Source organism: Drosophila hydei, unplaced genomic scaffold (assembly GCF_003285905.1).
Source record: "Drosophila hydei strain 15085-1641.00,03,60 unplaced genomic scaffold, DhydRS2 tig00000143-arrow-arrow-pilon, whole genome shotgun sequence".
NCBI classification, from domain to species: Eukaryota; Metazoa; Arthropoda; class Insecta; order Diptera; family Drosophilidae; genus Drosophila; species Drosophila hydei.
In genome coordinates, this window is record NW_022045677.1 from 1 (window position 1) to 19,320 (window position 19,320).

The 19,320-nt window shown below is 38.9% G+C and overlaps 1 protein-coding gene across 1 annotated transcript; it reads left to right on the forward strand.

Annotated features, from left to right (window-relative positions):
- The first annotated feature begins 6,760 nt into the window (after positions 1 to 6,760).
- On the forward strand, positions 6,761 to 16,842 carry LOC115482914 (sodium/potassium-transporting ATPase subunit beta-2-like). Its single transcript, XM_030223162.1, is given in 7 exon segments — positions 6,761 to 6,964; positions 6,966 to 7,080; positions 14,754 to 14,894; positions 14,967 to 15,086; positions 15,708 to 16,000; positions 16,193 to 16,361; positions 16,431 to 16,842. Coding segments are annotated over 7 exon segments (972 nt in total). The 5' UTR covers positions 6,761 to 6,934; the 3' UTR covers positions 16,535 to 16,842.
- The last annotated feature ends 2,478 nt before the right edge of the window (positions 16,843 to 19,320 follow it).

Sequence of the window (19,320 nt, forward strand, 5' to 3'; positions counted from 1 at the left end):
CTATTTCTAGGCAAGTTTTATCTGCAAATGACCGTGCTTCTTTAGAGCAGCTGTGATCATTCTGCGAAACTAGTTTTTGCTGCCTCCAAACTGTGGAACAAGTAACTTATAGTAAGTATAGTAACTATATAAAAGAACTTGACATCTTATCAGCTGCTCAATCTCTAATACTCTCAATATATATAGATAATCCAATTGCCTGGACTCTAGCTTTTCAGCTGGTGCCAATATGCACTGCTGACTTGAACGAGCACAAATAATAATAATAGTAGTAGTAATAGCAACAAATTGAGCTTGGCTACAGCCGAAGGTAGCCTCAGTCGCTGTGCAGCAACTGAAAGTGCGCTCAGTGTCAAAGGAAATCATATTTCATCTGGCAATTAGAGCCGATAAACCGTGAATCTTTTCCATTTTAATTGCTTCACTTGGTTTCAGGTTTCTCATGGATGTCTGTACGCTATATATATATATATCTGGCAGCAGACATATGTACACTGAGCATAATCAGTGTCTTCAAATTCAATTAGGCGAAATTGTGTCACGCGCGTGTTTGGCCACTTCTCAGTGAACTGTTGGGTATTATTCCTATACTATAGCTGGTATATACTATATAGAGTATTTGACTAATGGGGTATATTACAATGAGCGTCTGTCTGTGCGTCTACTCTGCACGGAAGTAGCTGCACTGGGCGTATTAGCTCTTGAAGTATGCAGAAGATATCAGGCATAAACATGTGTGCAAAATATATATGATTATAGATTGGTATATTGGATAGATATAGGAATATAGTATAGAATATAGTCAAGTAGTGCAGCCTTAGTTCAGCTAGCTTTGGCAATTATACTGTCTATATATATAGACACTTGCCTAGCACTGGAAACGGACATTGCTTAGGCTCTTCACACAGACTTGTCCTAGTCTAAGTCTTGATTAACTGACATTGAACTTAACTTAACTTAACTTATTCAAATGATTTATTTTTAACAAAACTGTAGAAGATCGCTTTATTTTATTTTTTATCTTTGCTTATTAAAAGATTGTCAGATTAGAAAAGATTTTCAAAAGATCCAAGTGTGAGTCAAGAATGGGTTTGGCGTCATTAATTAGTGCGAGGCTTAATTGTGCTTAAATTAAGCTAATTTTTATATTATAGCATTTTTGTTATAAATAGTTGCGTATACGTCAGGTGTGTTCAAAAAGTGTTATGTATATTCAAATTTCATTTCATTTGTTGTGCTATGTGGGTGCTCTTAGTCCTGTCTATGTCGACAAGTTTCAGTAGATTTTTGTTTGCTTTTTGTATTATTCTAAAATGAAGCAAAGAATCTGCAGCAAAGCCTTGGCCAAAAGCAGGACCAGACCTGGCCTACTGTGCAACCGAAACTGAAACTGAAGAGGACCATGTCAGCCTGACAATTTGCTACGATTGAGGAGAAGAAGTCGACAGCGAAGCTATCGTCTATAATATCCAGGAATCAGTTACAAGGGCACAAAATTGTTATGCATGAATAAGTAAATTAGTTATTTGCGATACTTGTGAAACAGACCTCGTTTATCTAAAAATATATAAAAGAAAAGATTTAAATTACACTTTTTAGGCATCTTTTCATAATATTAAATTATCAAAAAATATTCCCATTTTTTTTTATTTTCTTTAAAAACATTATATATATTTAGTAATATAAAATTATGAATGTTTTTAAAAAAAATAAAAATAAAATTGGGAAATATATTTTTTTTTTTTTTTTTTTTTTTCGTTTTTATTTCTTATTTTGTTGCAGCTTATTGTCTTAGACTCTATAGCGCATTTAGCTCTAAACCTTAACTAATGGGAGGGCAGATATGCCAATTATTCTGCACTTGTAGCTACTATCTTAATTAGTTCTAATATTGTCTAGAGGATGCAATCTCTTCAGTCTTCGCCTATTGTTGTTTATAGCCAGGTTGCTTGCGAGATGGTTAGGATGCGCTGCAAGTCTGTCCGCGTATCTTGAACTGTGTCGCCCAATGAGTTCAGCAACTGTGGGAATTGCTAAATCCCTATGTAAGACTGAGTTTCTTACAAACCAGCTGGCTCCAGTCCATCTGCGTAGTGCTTTATTCTGCAGGGTCTGAATTTTGTTCCTTGTAGTCTTCGCCGAGGAGCCCCATAGAGAGATACCATATACGAAGTTTGGGACAACTATTGCCTTGTAGATGGCGGCCTTGCTGCTGTAAGACAACTTGCTTGAAGCTCTCAGCATCCAGTCGAGGGTTTTTAGCTGGCTTTTGCATTTTGAGGTTACTTGACTTATGTGCGCTTTAAAAGTCAGCCTTCTGTCAAGAGTGATACCAAGGTACTTTACTTTTGAGGCTTTGGGAATAGTGGGCCCCAATGCAACGCTTGGGCAATCTCCTCTTCTAGTGGCGAAGGTAGTATGTACAGACTTTTGTGCATTAATGGTGATACACCACCGTTTTGCCCAGCGTCCGAAAGAGTCCAGATATTTTTGTAGTGAGTCTGAAGCTTCTTGCGCAGATACGTGACGTGATAAGATGGCGGTGTCATCTGCATAGGTCGCTATGAGTACTGCATCTGTACTTCCTATATTTGGCTCGGGAGTTGGCATATCTCCTGTGAATAAAGTATAAAGTGTTGGGCCTAGAACACTACCCTGTGGTACTCCAGCCATAATTGGTCTAGTCAAGGATACTGTTTGCCCCCTTGACACTTGGAAGGTTCTTCCAATAAGGTATGAGGATAGCAACGCGAAAAATGGGGCTGGAAGGGTGGTCCTCACTTTCTGCAGCAGTCCCAGGTGCCAAACTCGATCAAACGCCTGTTTGATGTCTAAAAAGACGGCAGAGCAGTACATCTTTTCTTCAAAGGCTCCAAGGATATGGTGCACAACTCTGTGAACCTGTTCCGGTGTTCCATGCTGTCTCCTGAAGCCAAACTGATGGTTTGGAATGGCCTCCTGGCGTCCCAGATGTGTCAGTACTCGTTCCAGAAATATTCTTTCGAATATTTTGGAGAGTACTGGCAACAGGCTAATTGGTCTGTACGACTCAATTTCTCCCACGGGTTTGCCAGGCTTAGGAATCATCACAATCACGGCGCGCTTCCAGCAGGCTGGAAAGTGCCGGATGCGGAGCATGGCGTTGTACACCATAGTTATTTAGTCTATGGTGGAGTCAGGCAGTGCTCTAAGGACTCTGCCGTTTATTAGATCATATCCAGGGTATTTTTTTGCCTTCACTCTTCTGATGTGTTCAAGAACCTCTTCTTTTGTACATCCCGTTATCTTGGTCTTCAGCTGGGAGGGGCGAGAGAACGATGTCTTCTGTTGCTTCGATTTCTGAGGCCTCTGCGGTAATCACCGGCGTGAATTGGTCTTGAAGGTGGTTTGCAAAAGCCTCAGCTTGAGCTTCGTCTCCAATGTGCCAGGAACCAGAAATGCTCCGAATGGGATGACGTCCGTATTGCTGCCGTTTGAGCTTTCTTGTAAATTTCCATAATTGAAACTCTGCGTCAGTGGGGCGATTCAGCTCGTACCAGCGCATCGCTGATACACCTCTTTTGAAGCAGGGCGAGAGCAGCTTTAAGATGCCTCGTGGCTTCGTTGTACATGGATTTGGCATCAGGCGTGCGTAATCTTAACCAGCGTCTCCTGGCCCATCTTTTGTGTATTAGTAGGTGTTGGGCCTCCAAGGTGAGGGGGATGTTGTACGGAGACTTGTTGTCTTGTTTGGCAAGATGGTGGGGCGGCTTGGTGCGCAGCTTTGACTATTCTCTTCCTGCAGTTTGTTTGCTGCGTAGTCCACGTCTTCAGGAGTGTTAAGTTCCATTTCTATGTGCAAAGAGTAATGGAGCTCGCGCCTAAAGACTCCTAAATCTGATCCTGCTGGCAGTAGTTGTTTCCTAATGGGCAAGGGCTGTGGCTGCGCGTGGATTGTGACTATTAGTGGCAGGTGGTCAGAGGATAGGTCCAAGGATTCTTCATGGTCAATTGCCGGTCACAGATGCCTTTGTAGACAGCGAAGTCGATTTGCCGAGGGCCTGTGTCCCATTAATTGGGTAACGGGTGGGGGCTCCAGTCGCCATATGCTGAATTGTAAGTTTTGAATCGCCTCAAATATGACTTCTCCGCGACGATTCGCACTATTGCTTCCCCAAAATGGGTTGCCATCCATTCCAGTCGCCGCCGATGAGGGTCTATTCAACCTTTGGCCTAGAACCTGTTCCATGTGAATGATCACACAGACCAGTGTTTGGCGGAAGATAAATTGACGCAACTTCGATCGCTCCAATAGACGTAGGCAGGTGATGGCTGGTGAGACCTGCATTGTTTGCGGTTGGCAAAATATTGGCAGTAAAGGTGTATGCGGTATTGTGCTCGTATGAGGATGAGGATCCACCAAAGCAGTTTGCTCCTTCACCATGAGCCTGATAGTGTTCGTATCCGAAAATTTGTGTAGTGGGGCACTCATGAGTTTCTGTTATTAACATTATATCTATGTTTTCTTGTGAGAGAAACGCAGCCAGTTCCTGAGTCTTGTTTCTCAGGCCATTGGCGTTCCAGATACCCACACGTAAAGCCATTATTTGTAGGCAAGCTTGGTTATGATGGCATTAACTGTTTAGCATGGTTGCTTGTTGGGATTGTACTTCTCGCATCGCTTTGAGCTCGGCATTAATTGCGTCAAACTGACGTTGGTTGTTGCTGAAGCATTTCAGTGAACAAAGTGTCACTTGGTGGTATTCTTATTTGACGGTCCACCTCTAGCGGCCTGTGCGTAAGAAACACCACTAATAGGGGCGTTGCAAAGCTCGTGGCTTGGGTAATGCTCCGGGGCCTTGTAATTTCGGAAGCAGTACTCGGACCCGTAGACGGTGTTTGTGTGGGACTCCTTTTTTGTGCTGGGGATTGCAATTTGCGCAAACCGCTTGTATACTTGGCAGCCCTTATAGTTGGCTGGGTGCTGTAACTCACAGTGCACACAAGTTGGTGCCTGGTCCTTTTCGCGGGTGCAGTCTTTGGATGCGTGTTTCCCGGCGCAACGCACACATCTGGGAGCTTTGTGGCCAGTAGCGTTGTGTGTGTCCAAATTCTTGACAGCGATGGCATTGTGTCAGGTCGTTGTATCTTCTTGGCAGTTCCACTGTGGCAGCGTTGCCTGCAGACACCTCGAATTCCAAAATTTCTTTGTTGTTGGGGGCCTGAGCCACGTCAAACAAAAAATATATTTAGCGGTGTTTTGTCCATACGGCTCAGTGGGTTGTGCACATTTGTAATTGTGTGGCCTTTGGTTTCCAATTCCTTTTTAATTAGTGTTGTATCAGTGCTGGAGTGAAGCCCTTTGAACACGACTCTATATGGTTTGTCCTCCTTAAGCGGTAGCAGTGGAACTCCAATTCCAGCTTAGTAAAGTGGTCTATAACTCTGCGATAGTCCTCACTGCATTGGGTTAATACACCTATGTTATTCTTCTTTGGCTTAATTACGTATGATTTAGCATCAATTACTTTATCTATTATCTGTTTGAAGTAGGGCCACAGACTTGATGTTTGGACACCATATGGGGGGCGGACGAGGTTTCGGAGTAGTTTGCTGGTCGGTCAATACTGGGGCTTCTGGAGCTACAGGTGATTCGCTGTAGTCTTCATCTTCTTCTACGAGCAGTGAAAATCGATTTTTCTGATATTAATGCTGCATTGCTGGTGCTTGGTTCGTCGAAGATGAGCCTTTTCTTGATGGTTTTTGGTGAATTTGGCTGTTTACGTTTCGTGTTTTTGTTGTTAGTGATGCCTTGCACGGAGGCGATATCTATTTTTGAGTTTATTGGCATGATGGAGGCTTGCCTATTGCCATCACAAACGTTAAGCTGGGCTTGCATTTCTGCATTTACCTTTACAAGCTGTAGCGAGGTTATTGACATTAGATGTCATCGCGGATTGTGCTTTTGAGTGCAGGCGCACTCGCGCCAAGCGACGAAATTTCGTAAATTGCAATTAAAGCAATTGAGTTACGCGGAAGCAAGCGATAAGAAAACGCTGCGTGTGCGGTTTTTGTTGCTGTTGCGTTGAAGAATGCACCGCAAAGTTCTATTTTTAGAACTCTGCAGCAGTAGAGCTTAAGCGAAGGCTGTTCGAATTCACGTCTTTACAGGTCGAACGACTGATCGCGATTGGGAAATATATTTGATAATTTAATATTATGAATATATGCTTAAAAAGTGTAATTTAAATCTTCTCTTATATATATATATATATATGTATATATATATATCATTATATATATGTATATTATATCACTGAAAACTGTGAATGATCTAAATGCAAATGTAAATCTGAATGTATCTTGATTAAGACCGACACTGTTGTTGCTGTTGCTGTTGCTGTTGTTGCTTTTCAACACGTCGCACAATTTGCATATGAGAAGTTGGCAGCGACGCCAACATCAACGGCAACGGCGACGCCAACGTCGACGCCAGCAGAAGAAAATCTGTCTGCGCTGTCGAAACGTCCCCGCGCCCTGCAGCCAGTGTGTCAAAGCGAGAGACAAGAATATACTTTATTCAGTGAGCAACACGATGATCGTGCTTTGGGATAATAATGATCATGGCGATGGCGATGATTATGATGATGATGATATGCTGATGATGATCAACGCCTGCGACTTGAAACGCAGACGTCGACGACGCAGCTCTGCGAGTTTTTTGGACTTGGATTGGATTGGATTGGCTTATGGCACGAGCTGTCGACTCAGTGAGTTCAATTTCTAGAACGGGAAGTGTCGATCAGTTGCCGTGCGAGCGCGTGCCCCAGCCGAGAGCAACAGCCAAAGGAATATATATATATACATATATACACACAGCTATATATATAGGATATACAAATCATCACGCACTCAGACGCGATAAGGATATTCCGTCGTGGCAAAGCGCAGGAAAATGCCAACTATAACCGAGGACTGCATCGATGGGCTTTCAACAGTATTACTCGCGGCCGCCGGAGATGCCCAAGAATAAGTCCTTCAAGCAGATGATCTACGACGACGAGGATAGCTCGTATTTCGGCAGGACTATCGAGAGCTGGGGTAAGTGCACTCGTCCTGCAGTGCTCCAGAATTTTTCTGGATTTTTGCAGTTACGTAAAGCGCGCTGCGCGTAAATCTTGATAAATGTCAAGCTGTGCCAGTTGTGGATTTAATCAAAGTCTTTTGTCGCCGCATTAGCGCGACACACACATACGTATATGTGTGTGTATGTGTGTGTGTATTATGCTTTTAGTATGAGTATCGCAGGCAGTGACTGCGGCTCGTTTTATTGCTTTGGCACTTTTCACTTCTGCTCTCATCTGTGTTTGTTCTCTTTGACCTTTGGCGGACACACACACATACATGTGTGTCTGTGTGTAACATAGGGTACACTCGACCAATATGCCGGTCAATTATGTCATTATGCAATCACAGCATGCACCATGGAACTGCCACAGCAGCAGCCGCAGCAACTCATAGCTGAGGCATAGGAAAAATTCGGTTTTTTTGCTGATGACATTGACTACAAATTTAAAATTACATTTGCGCAAAATTAAATCTCAATTTAAATCAAATAACAATTAGGGCAAAATTAATAATGCAATTGCAAAAAAATTAAAGCAAAAAAGAAATAAATAAAAATTGAATAAATAAACTTGAGCAAATAAATGAGAAAATAATTTAATTTCAAAATAAAATAAAACAAAATTCTAAATTAAATTATTTAATTTTTCTTTATAAATATAAAATTTTTAGTACTCAAAAAATGTGTGCATTTTAAATTGAATAATAATATAAATTAATAATATTAAATAATATTATATAATTAATTAAATTTTAAAGTACATAATTTCATCTTCCATTAGTCAATATATTTTAAAGTTAAAATAAATTGTTAGAAATAAGCAAAATAGTCTAGGAGAATAAAACAGTAAAAAAGAATTTTAATTAGGAGCTAGAAATATCATATATAACAGTAGTAAACCTCGATTATTTTTATAATCAGCCAATCAATCAATAATTAAAATATACTTCTGCTTTTACTTTTATTTATTTTTTTTTATTATTTTTACATTAAATTATTATATGTTTTTCCATATATGTTGTGAAGAATATTTAATATTGAATTCTAAATATTATTATTATTATTAAATTATTAAAATTGAAAATCCTATATGATGAATAGATTTTGCAAGATAATTTTTTGTTATCCACAAATATTTTCCCTGGATACCCAATCGAAATGCTTAGAATTAAGCAAAGAAGTCCATGGAGTCTGTGCTCTTTAATTGTTAATAATATTACCAAAGATACAAATAATAATTTTAATTTAAAATTTAAAATTTAATTTTAAATTATTATAAATAAATTTGAATCAAAAACTCGAGTCGAAGTATTGCAGCTATGCTAGACAAATAGAGTTATCTTTAAGATACATTCCACATTCTTCTTATAAGCTGCTTAACTTATGCATGGGCTACAGTTACAAGCCATCCATAAATGTGTATAAATAGTATCTATTGAAATATTAAACAATTACTTCGATGTATGTTGAATCAAGTGCATTAAGAGATTGTGAAATAGAATCGCATTGTTTGTAGCTCAGATATCTGATGGACAGCTTGGACACATTATAGCAACAGGCTGCAACAATGCAAAAAGCTGTTTTCTCCATTCAAGGAAAACGTTTAGTGTTTTAGCCATGGGCAGTGGGCCCTGAGCCATAGGCCACTTGGGTGTCACTCAGGGAAACGCTATCCATTATGCCAAATGGATGGCTGTCAGTCAGAGCCAACAGCGAATCCCCTATTCAATACAGCAGACAATAGTCGGTACAACCTACCACCCCAACCATTCCACTCGCTCTCTCTCTCACTCTCTGTCTCTCCCGCTGTCGCTGTGTCCTCGCTAAGTAGAGCCGGCATGTACACGATATTGTGGTTTGAGTACTTGCTAATTGGAACACGTCATTCTGCTCCTAGCCTCGACGCGAGCTCTTAAATATTTTATAAAAATAGAGCAGAAAAACAACAATTTATAGCATGTATGGGAATATTCAAATCTGGAGCTTGTCACACATTCCACACGCACACGCACACACACACTCTTACGCACTCAACCTCATTTTTGTCTTCCTGCCATAGCCCCACTCATATACCATACGCAAATATTTGCCGCCTTTGCAAAAAAAAAAATACAAAATACAACAAAAAAAAAGGAGTCAATGCGTAGTAAAAGCCGCATTTTACGAGAAAAACAACCCTTAGCCAAGTGCCAACAACCCCTAGTGGCAAGTGGTAAGCGGCAAGCGGCAAGCGGCACTGGAAAGCAACAGAGCTGAATGGAGTTTTAGGCAAACTGGTTAATGCGGTCACTCATTCGGTATCTCCCTCTCCCGCTCTCTCTCTCTCTCTCTTCCGAGTCGCTTCAAACTGACTCAACGATACTCAAAACCCTTGCTAGTATAAGTAAAGTTTTTTATGAACTCTAACTCTATACTGCCTTTAGCTCTAAACCTTAACTAGTGAGTGAGCCCGACCGACAGTATTTATATCTTAAAATCCATCCAAGCGATAGGATGGCGATGTCATCTGCATAGGTCTCTATAAGGGTTCCATTGGCTGTTCCCATAAACAAAGTGTAAAATGTTGGGTACAACCTTGTCAGACTCCAGCTGTGATTGGTCTAGCCAAGGACATTGCTTGTCTCTTATACCTTGAAAGTTCCTTCCCATTAAGTATTAAGCTAATAGCATGAAAGATGATGCTGTTAGGGCTGCCCTCACTGTATAAATACAAGTGTAAGCAGCGATCATGCAATGTTAACGGTTATTAGCCAACAACAACAATAGTGAGAGAGACAGACAGCGCAAGTGCTTGTGTGTGTATAAGAGTGTGCGTATAAGAGTTAAGATTAAAGCACTCAATTGATTTGAGTGCATTTGATGAGGGGCTCTGCAAATTGGCATCAGGGCCACAAGGCATGCAACAGCTGCTGCTGCTGCTGCTACTGCAACAACAATAATTGTAAACAATGCGACTACTGCAGGCTGCAGTTAACGGTGCATTTGCATTTGACTAATGTATTTAGAACTTGGACACGAAACGACAGCATTTAAGTGCATAAAATATATGCATATGCACTGTAAGAAATTAGACAGTGCAAATCGATAGTATAGTATATATAGGTATATAGCTTAGCACAGTCCACTCTTATACTAAGAAACTGGCATCTTATACACGCTAATATGAAATTCCTTGCTAAGAAACTGAGTCAATTATTTGTTTACACTCGAAAGAATTTAGTGAAGTTTGTTCACACACACACACTGGGAACTTTCATTTCGATGAAATGGAAAACCACATTTAATAAATAAATTGGAAATGCTAATGCAAAGCTGTTGCAGCTGATGAATCATGCCTAGCTCCCTATGAATCATACCCAAGTAGCACAATTCTTAAATGGAGCTCGATGAGCGTAAGCAATATTTTAATTTCGCTCAGTGTAGCACTCACTCGGCGCTCGACAATTTGCGCAAAATGTACAACGGCATCTGCAGCGGCTAAACAACCATAATTTACGTTGCATGCGCCTAATTAAAACAACTGCAACGACAACAACAACCGCAGCAGCAGCAGCAACAACAACAACCATGCAACATCAATTACAAGGCTGGGCACGGCCCAAACCCAAAACACACTCGAAAATGTAAATGCCGCCAAAAAAACGTTTTGCACTCAAAACAAACTCAACGAAAGCGAAGCAGATTCGACTCAAGAGAGCGCGGAGAGCGAGTGGTGAGAGAGAGAACGGAAGAGCGCGCGGCAGAGGCGCTGTCTGTTGCGTTCCAGCCGCAACGAACTTAACTCAACTCGACGCGAACAAACGGAACTCAGAGGCCAAGCCAAGTCTGTGCGCTGAGCTGTTTGGCGGGCTGCTCTATGGCCAGACTTCAGTTTCAGTTTTCAGTCTGGAATTTGTTTTGAGCGTCGACGAAACGTTCCGTTAGCGGGCACCGGTCGAAAGCCAAGCGGGGAAACTTATAAAATATAAAATAAATAAAATATATAAATAAAACGAAAAGTAAATAATCTCAGCGGAAGCTGAGAAGAAGTCGAAGCATTGCTTCGAGCTGCATTCTGAGCCTGGTTGTGTGCGTGTCATAAAACGTGTACGATATTTGTGTTGTGTTGTCTTCAACTGCCTGGAAAGAAGGTGTTGTACAAATGGCTGTGTGCACGAGTGTGCGAGTGTGTGAGTGTGTGTGTTTGAAGTTTGTTATTGTTGTGTTTCGCTCTTTTTCTGACTCTAATTGAAAATTACTTCTATTTTTAAGAATATGTTTCATTCAGCTGCAGCTCGTTTTGTCACGCCCAAAAGGCACACACACCAACACACACACGCACACACACATACACAGAGTCATAGGCACGCATTTAACGCAGTTATTAAAGTAGCTGCTACAATAAGGTGTGGTTGTGTCGACGGCTTTAAGAGCGAAACCACTCAAAAAACTCAAACTCAAGACAACAGCTAAGAGATACAAAATTCAAATACAAGCACATGTGTGTGTGTGTATCTGTGAGTTGGTGTGCGAGTCGCATTTTGTTTTGCATTAAAAGCAATTATGCATAGGCAAAATAACATAAACACCAAGCAATATGGGCAAAAAGAATAAAGATACAAATGTATCTGATGGTCAAGGCCTAGGCGTCATTGGAAAGCAAAGAAGATACATAATACGCGACACGGCAGGCGACAGTCAGTCAACCAGACAGTCAGACAGTCAGACGGCCTTTAGTTTTTCTTCTTTTAGGCCTGCTTACCTCCCTTCCCCTCTCTCCCTCTCCCTCTCCCACTCTCTGTCTCTGGTTTATCTGTTGCACTCAGTTAAGGCCAAGCTAGAAGATACTTGGCAGTTGTATCTGACAGATACGCGTAGGTAGCTGCCGACAGCCAAGCGGCGCTGCGGCTTTTGAACTCGCATTGGAAAATGTGCTAAGGGCTGACACGAATATTCAGGGGTAGATATTATGGCCAGGACAAAAAGGCGCCAAAGTTTGCATTTGTTGTTGTTGCTGCTGCTGCCGAAAGTTTCGGGAACGAGTGTACAGAACTTAATGGGGAAGCAAAACAAAACAGAGAGCGAGAGCGAGAGCAAGAGAGTGGGGAGACCGAGAGAGCGTGTGGAAAAATGCGAATAAGTGTAGAAAAGTTGTAAAGTATGTGAAAAAGAGCCGAAAAAAAGGTTATGAGTAAATCATCAAAATGTGTGTATACAAACAGCGGAAAACTAACTAGAAAATCTGTGTGAAAATCATAAAAAATAAATCAATAAGAATACAAAATTTTTAAACGAAATTTAATCATGCAAAAACATCAAAATAATTACTAAAATCTAAAAAAATATATATATCTATATAGAGTATAAATACGAAATTAAAAAAATATATAAACTAAAAAATATCTGTTAAAAATTAATAAATAATTATGGTTTTTAAATATTTTAATTAATTAAATTTAATAAAAATATATATATACAGTAAAGAAATAAAAATAATTGAAATAAAAACAAATATTAACAATAAATAGAAATATAAATAAAGAGAGTGCCTTTCTAACTTATACAAATATTAAGCAATTCTATAATAATTCCAATAATTCTAAAATTGGAAAAATTCTCCAGGTTCAACGTAATTTATAGTTCATTAACTTAAAAACTTGCTATATATTTATATTTAATTATTTATTGACGTAACTTTACTTCATTTTTGAAGTAACAATAAATTTAAAAGTTAAAAAAATCACAAATAAATTTAAAAACCCACCAAAATGTCGAAACCCGTTCCAATGCCACATTCGGAGACGTACGATGACATGCAAAATCTACGTAAGCCCGAACCGTTCCATTTCGGAAAATTTCTATATAATTCCGAAAAGGGCACGGTTATGGGCAGAGATCGCGCCTCATGGGGTAAGTAATGCGGGAGCTTTATATATATATACAGATATATATTCATCGAATTGGAAATGAATGGAACTTCCAGCTGATTAATTAATTGATTTCTTAGATTACTTATTAACTTAAATATATGATCACTTTAAATCTATGACAGGACGTGACTTTCAGCTAGTAAAATACCTATTTAAATAGGTATACCCCATGAATAAATCATTCGGCTAGTTTATGGTACACGCGAAAAATAAAGTTATTTTTTCTTTCCTTACATTTTTTATGATTGCAAAAAATTGTAATTATATGTCGTTAATTTTACACCTGCCTTGTCGGCGTTGCCACCTGGCGCCAGCTCTGACATACTTTCAACATGTTAGATGTAGCATAGTTGTGTTACATATTCATTGGACAGGTGCTAAAATAACATGACGGTAAATGTCTGACTGACAAATCCGGCTGAGATAACCATCAAACATAATTCTCAGGCCAATAACCAAATTAGCAGCTTCAAATGTCAAATTTCAGCAAACAGTGTGAAAATTGCATGAGAAAGGATGTAGAAAAGGCAGTAAAATTATGACGTAACAGATAGATGATATCATATAAATCATATGTGTGCATGTGCATATTAAGTCTATGAATTACTGAATGTTATAAGGGAAATGCTTTCTTTAATCAAGTCAAAATGCATTACAAAATAATTAAATGCTTATTGTGGATTAAAATTATAGTTTAATAGTTTAAAGATATATAATATTGGCATTATGTCTTACATACATATGATATTATTATATAATAGAAATGGTTATGTAACAAATTATATTATATTAAATTTATATTTATATTATTTATTATTTAGCTTACTTTTATACATAATTGATCCATTTTCAATTGAACACATTTTAATTTAATTTAGTTTAAAAAGCTACAATTTTTCTTTTTACATATACTTTACTTGGAATAATTCTTTTTAATTATTTAATATATGTATATAATTTTTGTTTTATATATATACTTTATTTATATTATAATATAGAATATATCATTTGTTTACTTATAAGTTATTTATTTATTATTTTAAAAATATATTTAATAATAATTACAATTTATTTTTATTTTTTTACTTTATTTTTATATATATATTTATCTACTCAAAACAAACTTAAGCCTCTCTTTCCACAAACAACTTACCTCTTCTACTCTTATACAATCTCACTCAATGCCAAACACAACTTCACTCTCACAGCCACTTCCAGTCTCTCCCTCTGAGCTAAGATATTGGTCAATTTGAGGTTATGTGCACGACGCGCCGTATCAATGTGTGCGTGAGCGCAAGATCAGTGAAGAGAGAGACAGAGAGAGCTCTCGGCACTTGCCCAATCGATTACGCGCTCTTGAAATCTTCGCTTACGTGTCTTATACTTGGACTTGGATCTTATATTGTTTATGATTCACAGCGCTGAGGCAGTCTCTGGTTAAGTGCTGCCAGCAGCAGTGCGTTCTTATACCGATCACTTGTTACGAATTGCTCAGTTTAAAGAGTTGGCGCTCAGACTCCGCGCTTTATCAATTAAGAGTCTAACCCATTGTCGCCTTTTGGTTCAGTTGAGTCGCGCGTTGTTAAGTGCCTAATTTAATCAGCTCAATTGAAGGGGCGACATTTCTTGTGTCTTTATGAATCAATCTTTAATTTAATTTTTATATGACTCTAATTCGATTTGCTTTAATATGATTAACTAATTATGTATCTCACTCTCTTTTTCTCGTTATCATATAGCTAAGATCGGCATATTCTATATAATTTTCTATGGCGTGCTCGCCGCATTGGTGGCCATATGCATGTGGGCCTTCTTTCTAACTCTGGACCCACGCATACCCAAATGGAAATTGGAGAGCTCCATTATTGGCACAAATCCAGGTAAGTGCAATACATATATGTATATATATATATATATATCATTTATCTGATATATTTGACTATTTTAATCAGGTCTCGGCTTTCGTCCACTGCCGCCCGTTGACAACGTGGAGAGCACTTTGATCTGGTACAAGGGCACTCTGCCTGAGAACTATAAACATTGGACGGACTCTCTTGATGAATTCCTGGCAGGTAAGGCTCTATACGTTGTTAAATAGGTCTCGCATGTTGCCAGTTAATGTTACAAATGGCCATGAACTGCTTTCTTATTGCTGTTGCTAGGGTACTTTTGAATGAGGTGGTTGACAACACGCAACTTGTTTAGCATTTATTTTAATTAAAATAAAAAAATAAAAAAATAAAAAGAATATCGACTTTTTACCGAGACAACAAGCACATGGTTTATGCTTAGGGGTTTTCCTTAGTTTGTGGTATAGAAATTGGGGTCGTTACTATGCTAAGAACATATCGAACAAATAGCTAGATGATGGCATACACTTAGGTCAGGGATATGGTATTATGTCTACCATATCCCTAACTATCTAAAATTAGGCAATATCTAAGGTCAGTTAAGAAGTTAAGATCCAAAGATTAAAGATGAGCGATAAAAATTCACACCAAACGGTTCGGTTATAGAGGCTGTTAGATCAAGAACTAAGTCTTAAGATTAAAGGCAAACTTTAATGAGGTGTAACAATTTTTTTAAGATATCATGAAACGGTTTCCTATTATAATAATTTCTTTCTCATATTTCGATAATTTATCACTTTGTAAATTCCTATGCTCACTTGATACTTTCTATTTTTCGCTCAGTGTACAAGGTGCCCGGCTTGACACCGGGACGTGGTCAGAACATCTACAACTGCGACTACAACCAGCCCCCACCGAGAGGTCAGGTGTGCGATGTGGACATCAAGACCTGGGCACCCTGCACCAAGGAGAACAACTACAGTTACCACAAGAGTTCGCCATGCATTTTCCTCAAGCTGAACAAGATCTACGACTGGAGGCCCGAGTTCTACAACAGCTCGCAGAACTTGCCCAAAGAGATGCCCAGCACTCTGAAGACCTATATATCTGAATTAGAGAAGACCGATCCGATCAAGGTAGGAATCAGAATTGAATTCTATATTAGAAAGGAGAATGAAGAACACAAATTACAAATTATTAATTGATTGATATAATAATTGATTGATATTTATGATCATCTCTTGCATAGCAATAATAATAATTAAGTAATAGCATTATAAATATTTCAAAAATTATATTAAATAAATATCTTTTATATGCAAATTTAGCTAAACACGATTTGGGTTTCCTGCGAGGGCGAGAACCCTGCCGATCAGGAGAATATTGGCGTCGTCAAATACTATCCGATACGCGGCTTTCCCGGTTATTTCTATCCCTATCAAAACTCTGAGGGCTATCTGAGCCCACTTGTCGCAGTTCACTTTGAGCGTCCCAAGAGTAAGTAAACTATATATATATATATATATATATGTATCTATATCTTAATATCTACTCGACTTCGACCAGGCGGAATTATCATCAATGTGGAGTGCAAAGCCTGGGCACGCAACATAAAGCATGATCGCAAGGACAGAATTGGATCGGTGCACTACGAGCTATTGATTGATTAATTGGCTCGATACACTATATATAATATATATATATGGCAACTAATAGACGCTCGTTTGTCTAATGTAGAAGGAAAGACAACAACAACAACAACAAAAACAGAAAAAAGAACACCAAAACGAAGTTTTTTCCTAAGAAATAATATAACATATATTATACAAAAACAAAAAAAAAAACAAATTACACCGAAATGAAAAAGAAAGTTAAACAGAGTTAAAAATAACAGCAAACATTTTTGGATACAAGACAATTTTTGAATGTAGCTTCTTCTTATACAACATAAATATATAAAGCAAACAAAAACAAAAAACCTTTAGCAACAATTTAGTCTACCGCCTAAGAAGATTTCTTTAAATTACGAGCGATTTTTGCATTATATACATATACATATAATATAATATATATAAAACCTAAAATCTAATTGAAATTATGATAATTTTTAAAATTAATTATAATGCTGAATGCTAAAAAGCCGTTTTGGTCAAATGAAAATGAGAAGAAAAGCCTAAAACTTTTCCAACGCTAGCCAAGTACGAATCTCATTTAGAGCTGTTCCAAAAACAACAACAAAAACAAAAATAAAGACAAAAAAAATACAAAAACGAGACAAATTTACATGTTATTATTGCTAATTTTAAATTACAATTTAAAACTGCCATCAAAACAAAAGAAAAATAAAAAATAAAAGTAACAAATTTAAAGAGCCAGCAACATTTTTTTAGTAGCCTCACAAATAAAATGTAAAACAAAAATTTATATATTTATTCAATTTTACAACAATTTTGACCAAGACAAGAAGAAGGAACTAAAAGCTGCAGCTGACCAAAATTTCGAAGCCAAATACAACAATTTTGATTACAAAAGATTTTTCCAATTTATAAAAATAAATAAATACAACAAAACAATCTAATATACAAGAAAATTAAAACAATCTTTTATACACGGCAAACTATTTATAAAGTTTTTGCATACTTTTACATATTTACAATCTATATATATACATACATATATACACACACATAAACATATATATACGTATATTTATATGTATATATAGGCATATGTATCTGTATGTGGTCCAATATAATGCTAAACTACACAAACACACACACACTCTCAAGTTGGTCGAAATGAAAATTGATAACAATCAAAATAAAGACGAAGAAGAAGAAATGGAACAACAGCAACAACAATTTTGCAGCGTTTAGTTTTTAAGTTAATGTTTTACAAATACAAAAGCAACAAAAAAACAATAAAAACAAGCAAAACATCTGCTTTGGCTATATAAAAACAAATTCATTTTCAAACTGTTCTCAATAAAAATGAGCGATACAAAAATAATAAAACAAATTCAAAGTCTTTCACATATGATGTATGAATGTCTGAATGTATGAATGTATGGATGATACAAGATATAGATAAGATATAAGATATAAGATATAAGATATAAGATATAGATATAAGATATAAGATATAAGATATAAGATATAAGATAGATATAAGATATAAGATATAAGATATAAGATATAAGATATCCGATATAAGATATAAGATATACTCTAAGCTATCCGCTATATAAGCTCTCCGCTCTCCGCTCTCCGCTCTCTCGCTCTCCGCTCTAAGCTCTCCGCTCTCCGCTCTCCGCTCTCCGCTCTCCGCTCTCCGCTCTCCGCTCTCCGCTCTCCGCTCTCCGCTCTCCGCTCTCCGCTCTCCGCTCTCCGCTCTCCGCTCTCCGCTCTCCGCTCTCCGCTCTCCGCTCTCCGCTCTCCGCTCTCCGCTCTCCGCTCTCCGCTCTCCGCTCTCCGCTCTCCGCTCTCCGCTCTCCGCTCTCCGCTCTCCGCTCTCCGCTCTCCGCTCTCCGCTCTCCGCTCTCCGCTCTCCTCTCCGCTCTCCGCTCTCCGCTCTCCGCTCTCCGCTCTCCGCTCTCCGCTCTCCGCTCTCCGCTCTCCGCTCTCCGCTCTCCGCTCTCCGCTCTCCGCTCCCTCTCCGCTCTCCGCTCTCCGCTCTCCGCTCTCCGCTCTCCGCTCTCCGCTCTCCGCTCTCCGCTCTCCGCCTCCGCTCCTCTCGCTCTCCGCTCTCCGCTCTCCGCTCTCCGCTCTCCGCTATCCGCTCTCCGCTCTCCGCTCTCCGCTCTCCGCTCTCCGCTCTCCGCTCTCCGCTATCCGCTCCGCTCTCCGCTCTCCGCTCTACGCTCTCCGCTCTCCGTCCGCTCTCCGCTCTCCGCTCTCCGCTCTCCGCTCTCCGCTTCTCCCTCTCCGCTCTCCGCTCTCCGCTCTCCGCTCTCCGCTCTCCGCTCTCCGCTCTCAGCTCTCCGCTCTCCGCTCTCGCTCTCCGCTCTCCGCTCTCCGCTCTCCGCCTCCCTCTGTTTCCTTCTCCTTTCGCCCTTCTTTGTCCCCTTTTCCTCTTCTCGTCTCCCCTTCTTTCAGTCCGTCTTGCGTCGAGCAGATGTCTCTGATGATAAGGATTTGGTGTAGGGCACTCGTAATTTTTGTCATATGCCGTTATTTGAGTTATATAAAAGTTAATTGCCGTCGCATTGTTGCGTAGTCACATTCTGCTTTGAGATAAGATAGGCAGTACGACATAAGACTATAGCAATAGCACTCGTAACCCAGATAATAATCAGAAATCTGTTCAGTCAGTTGCCTTTCTCGTCAGCAGTGTGCACAAAGTAAGATCGATATGAACTGGCACACATGTCTATATATATATATATATATATATATATATATATATATATATATATATATATATATATATGTATATACATGTATATTCTATATAGATA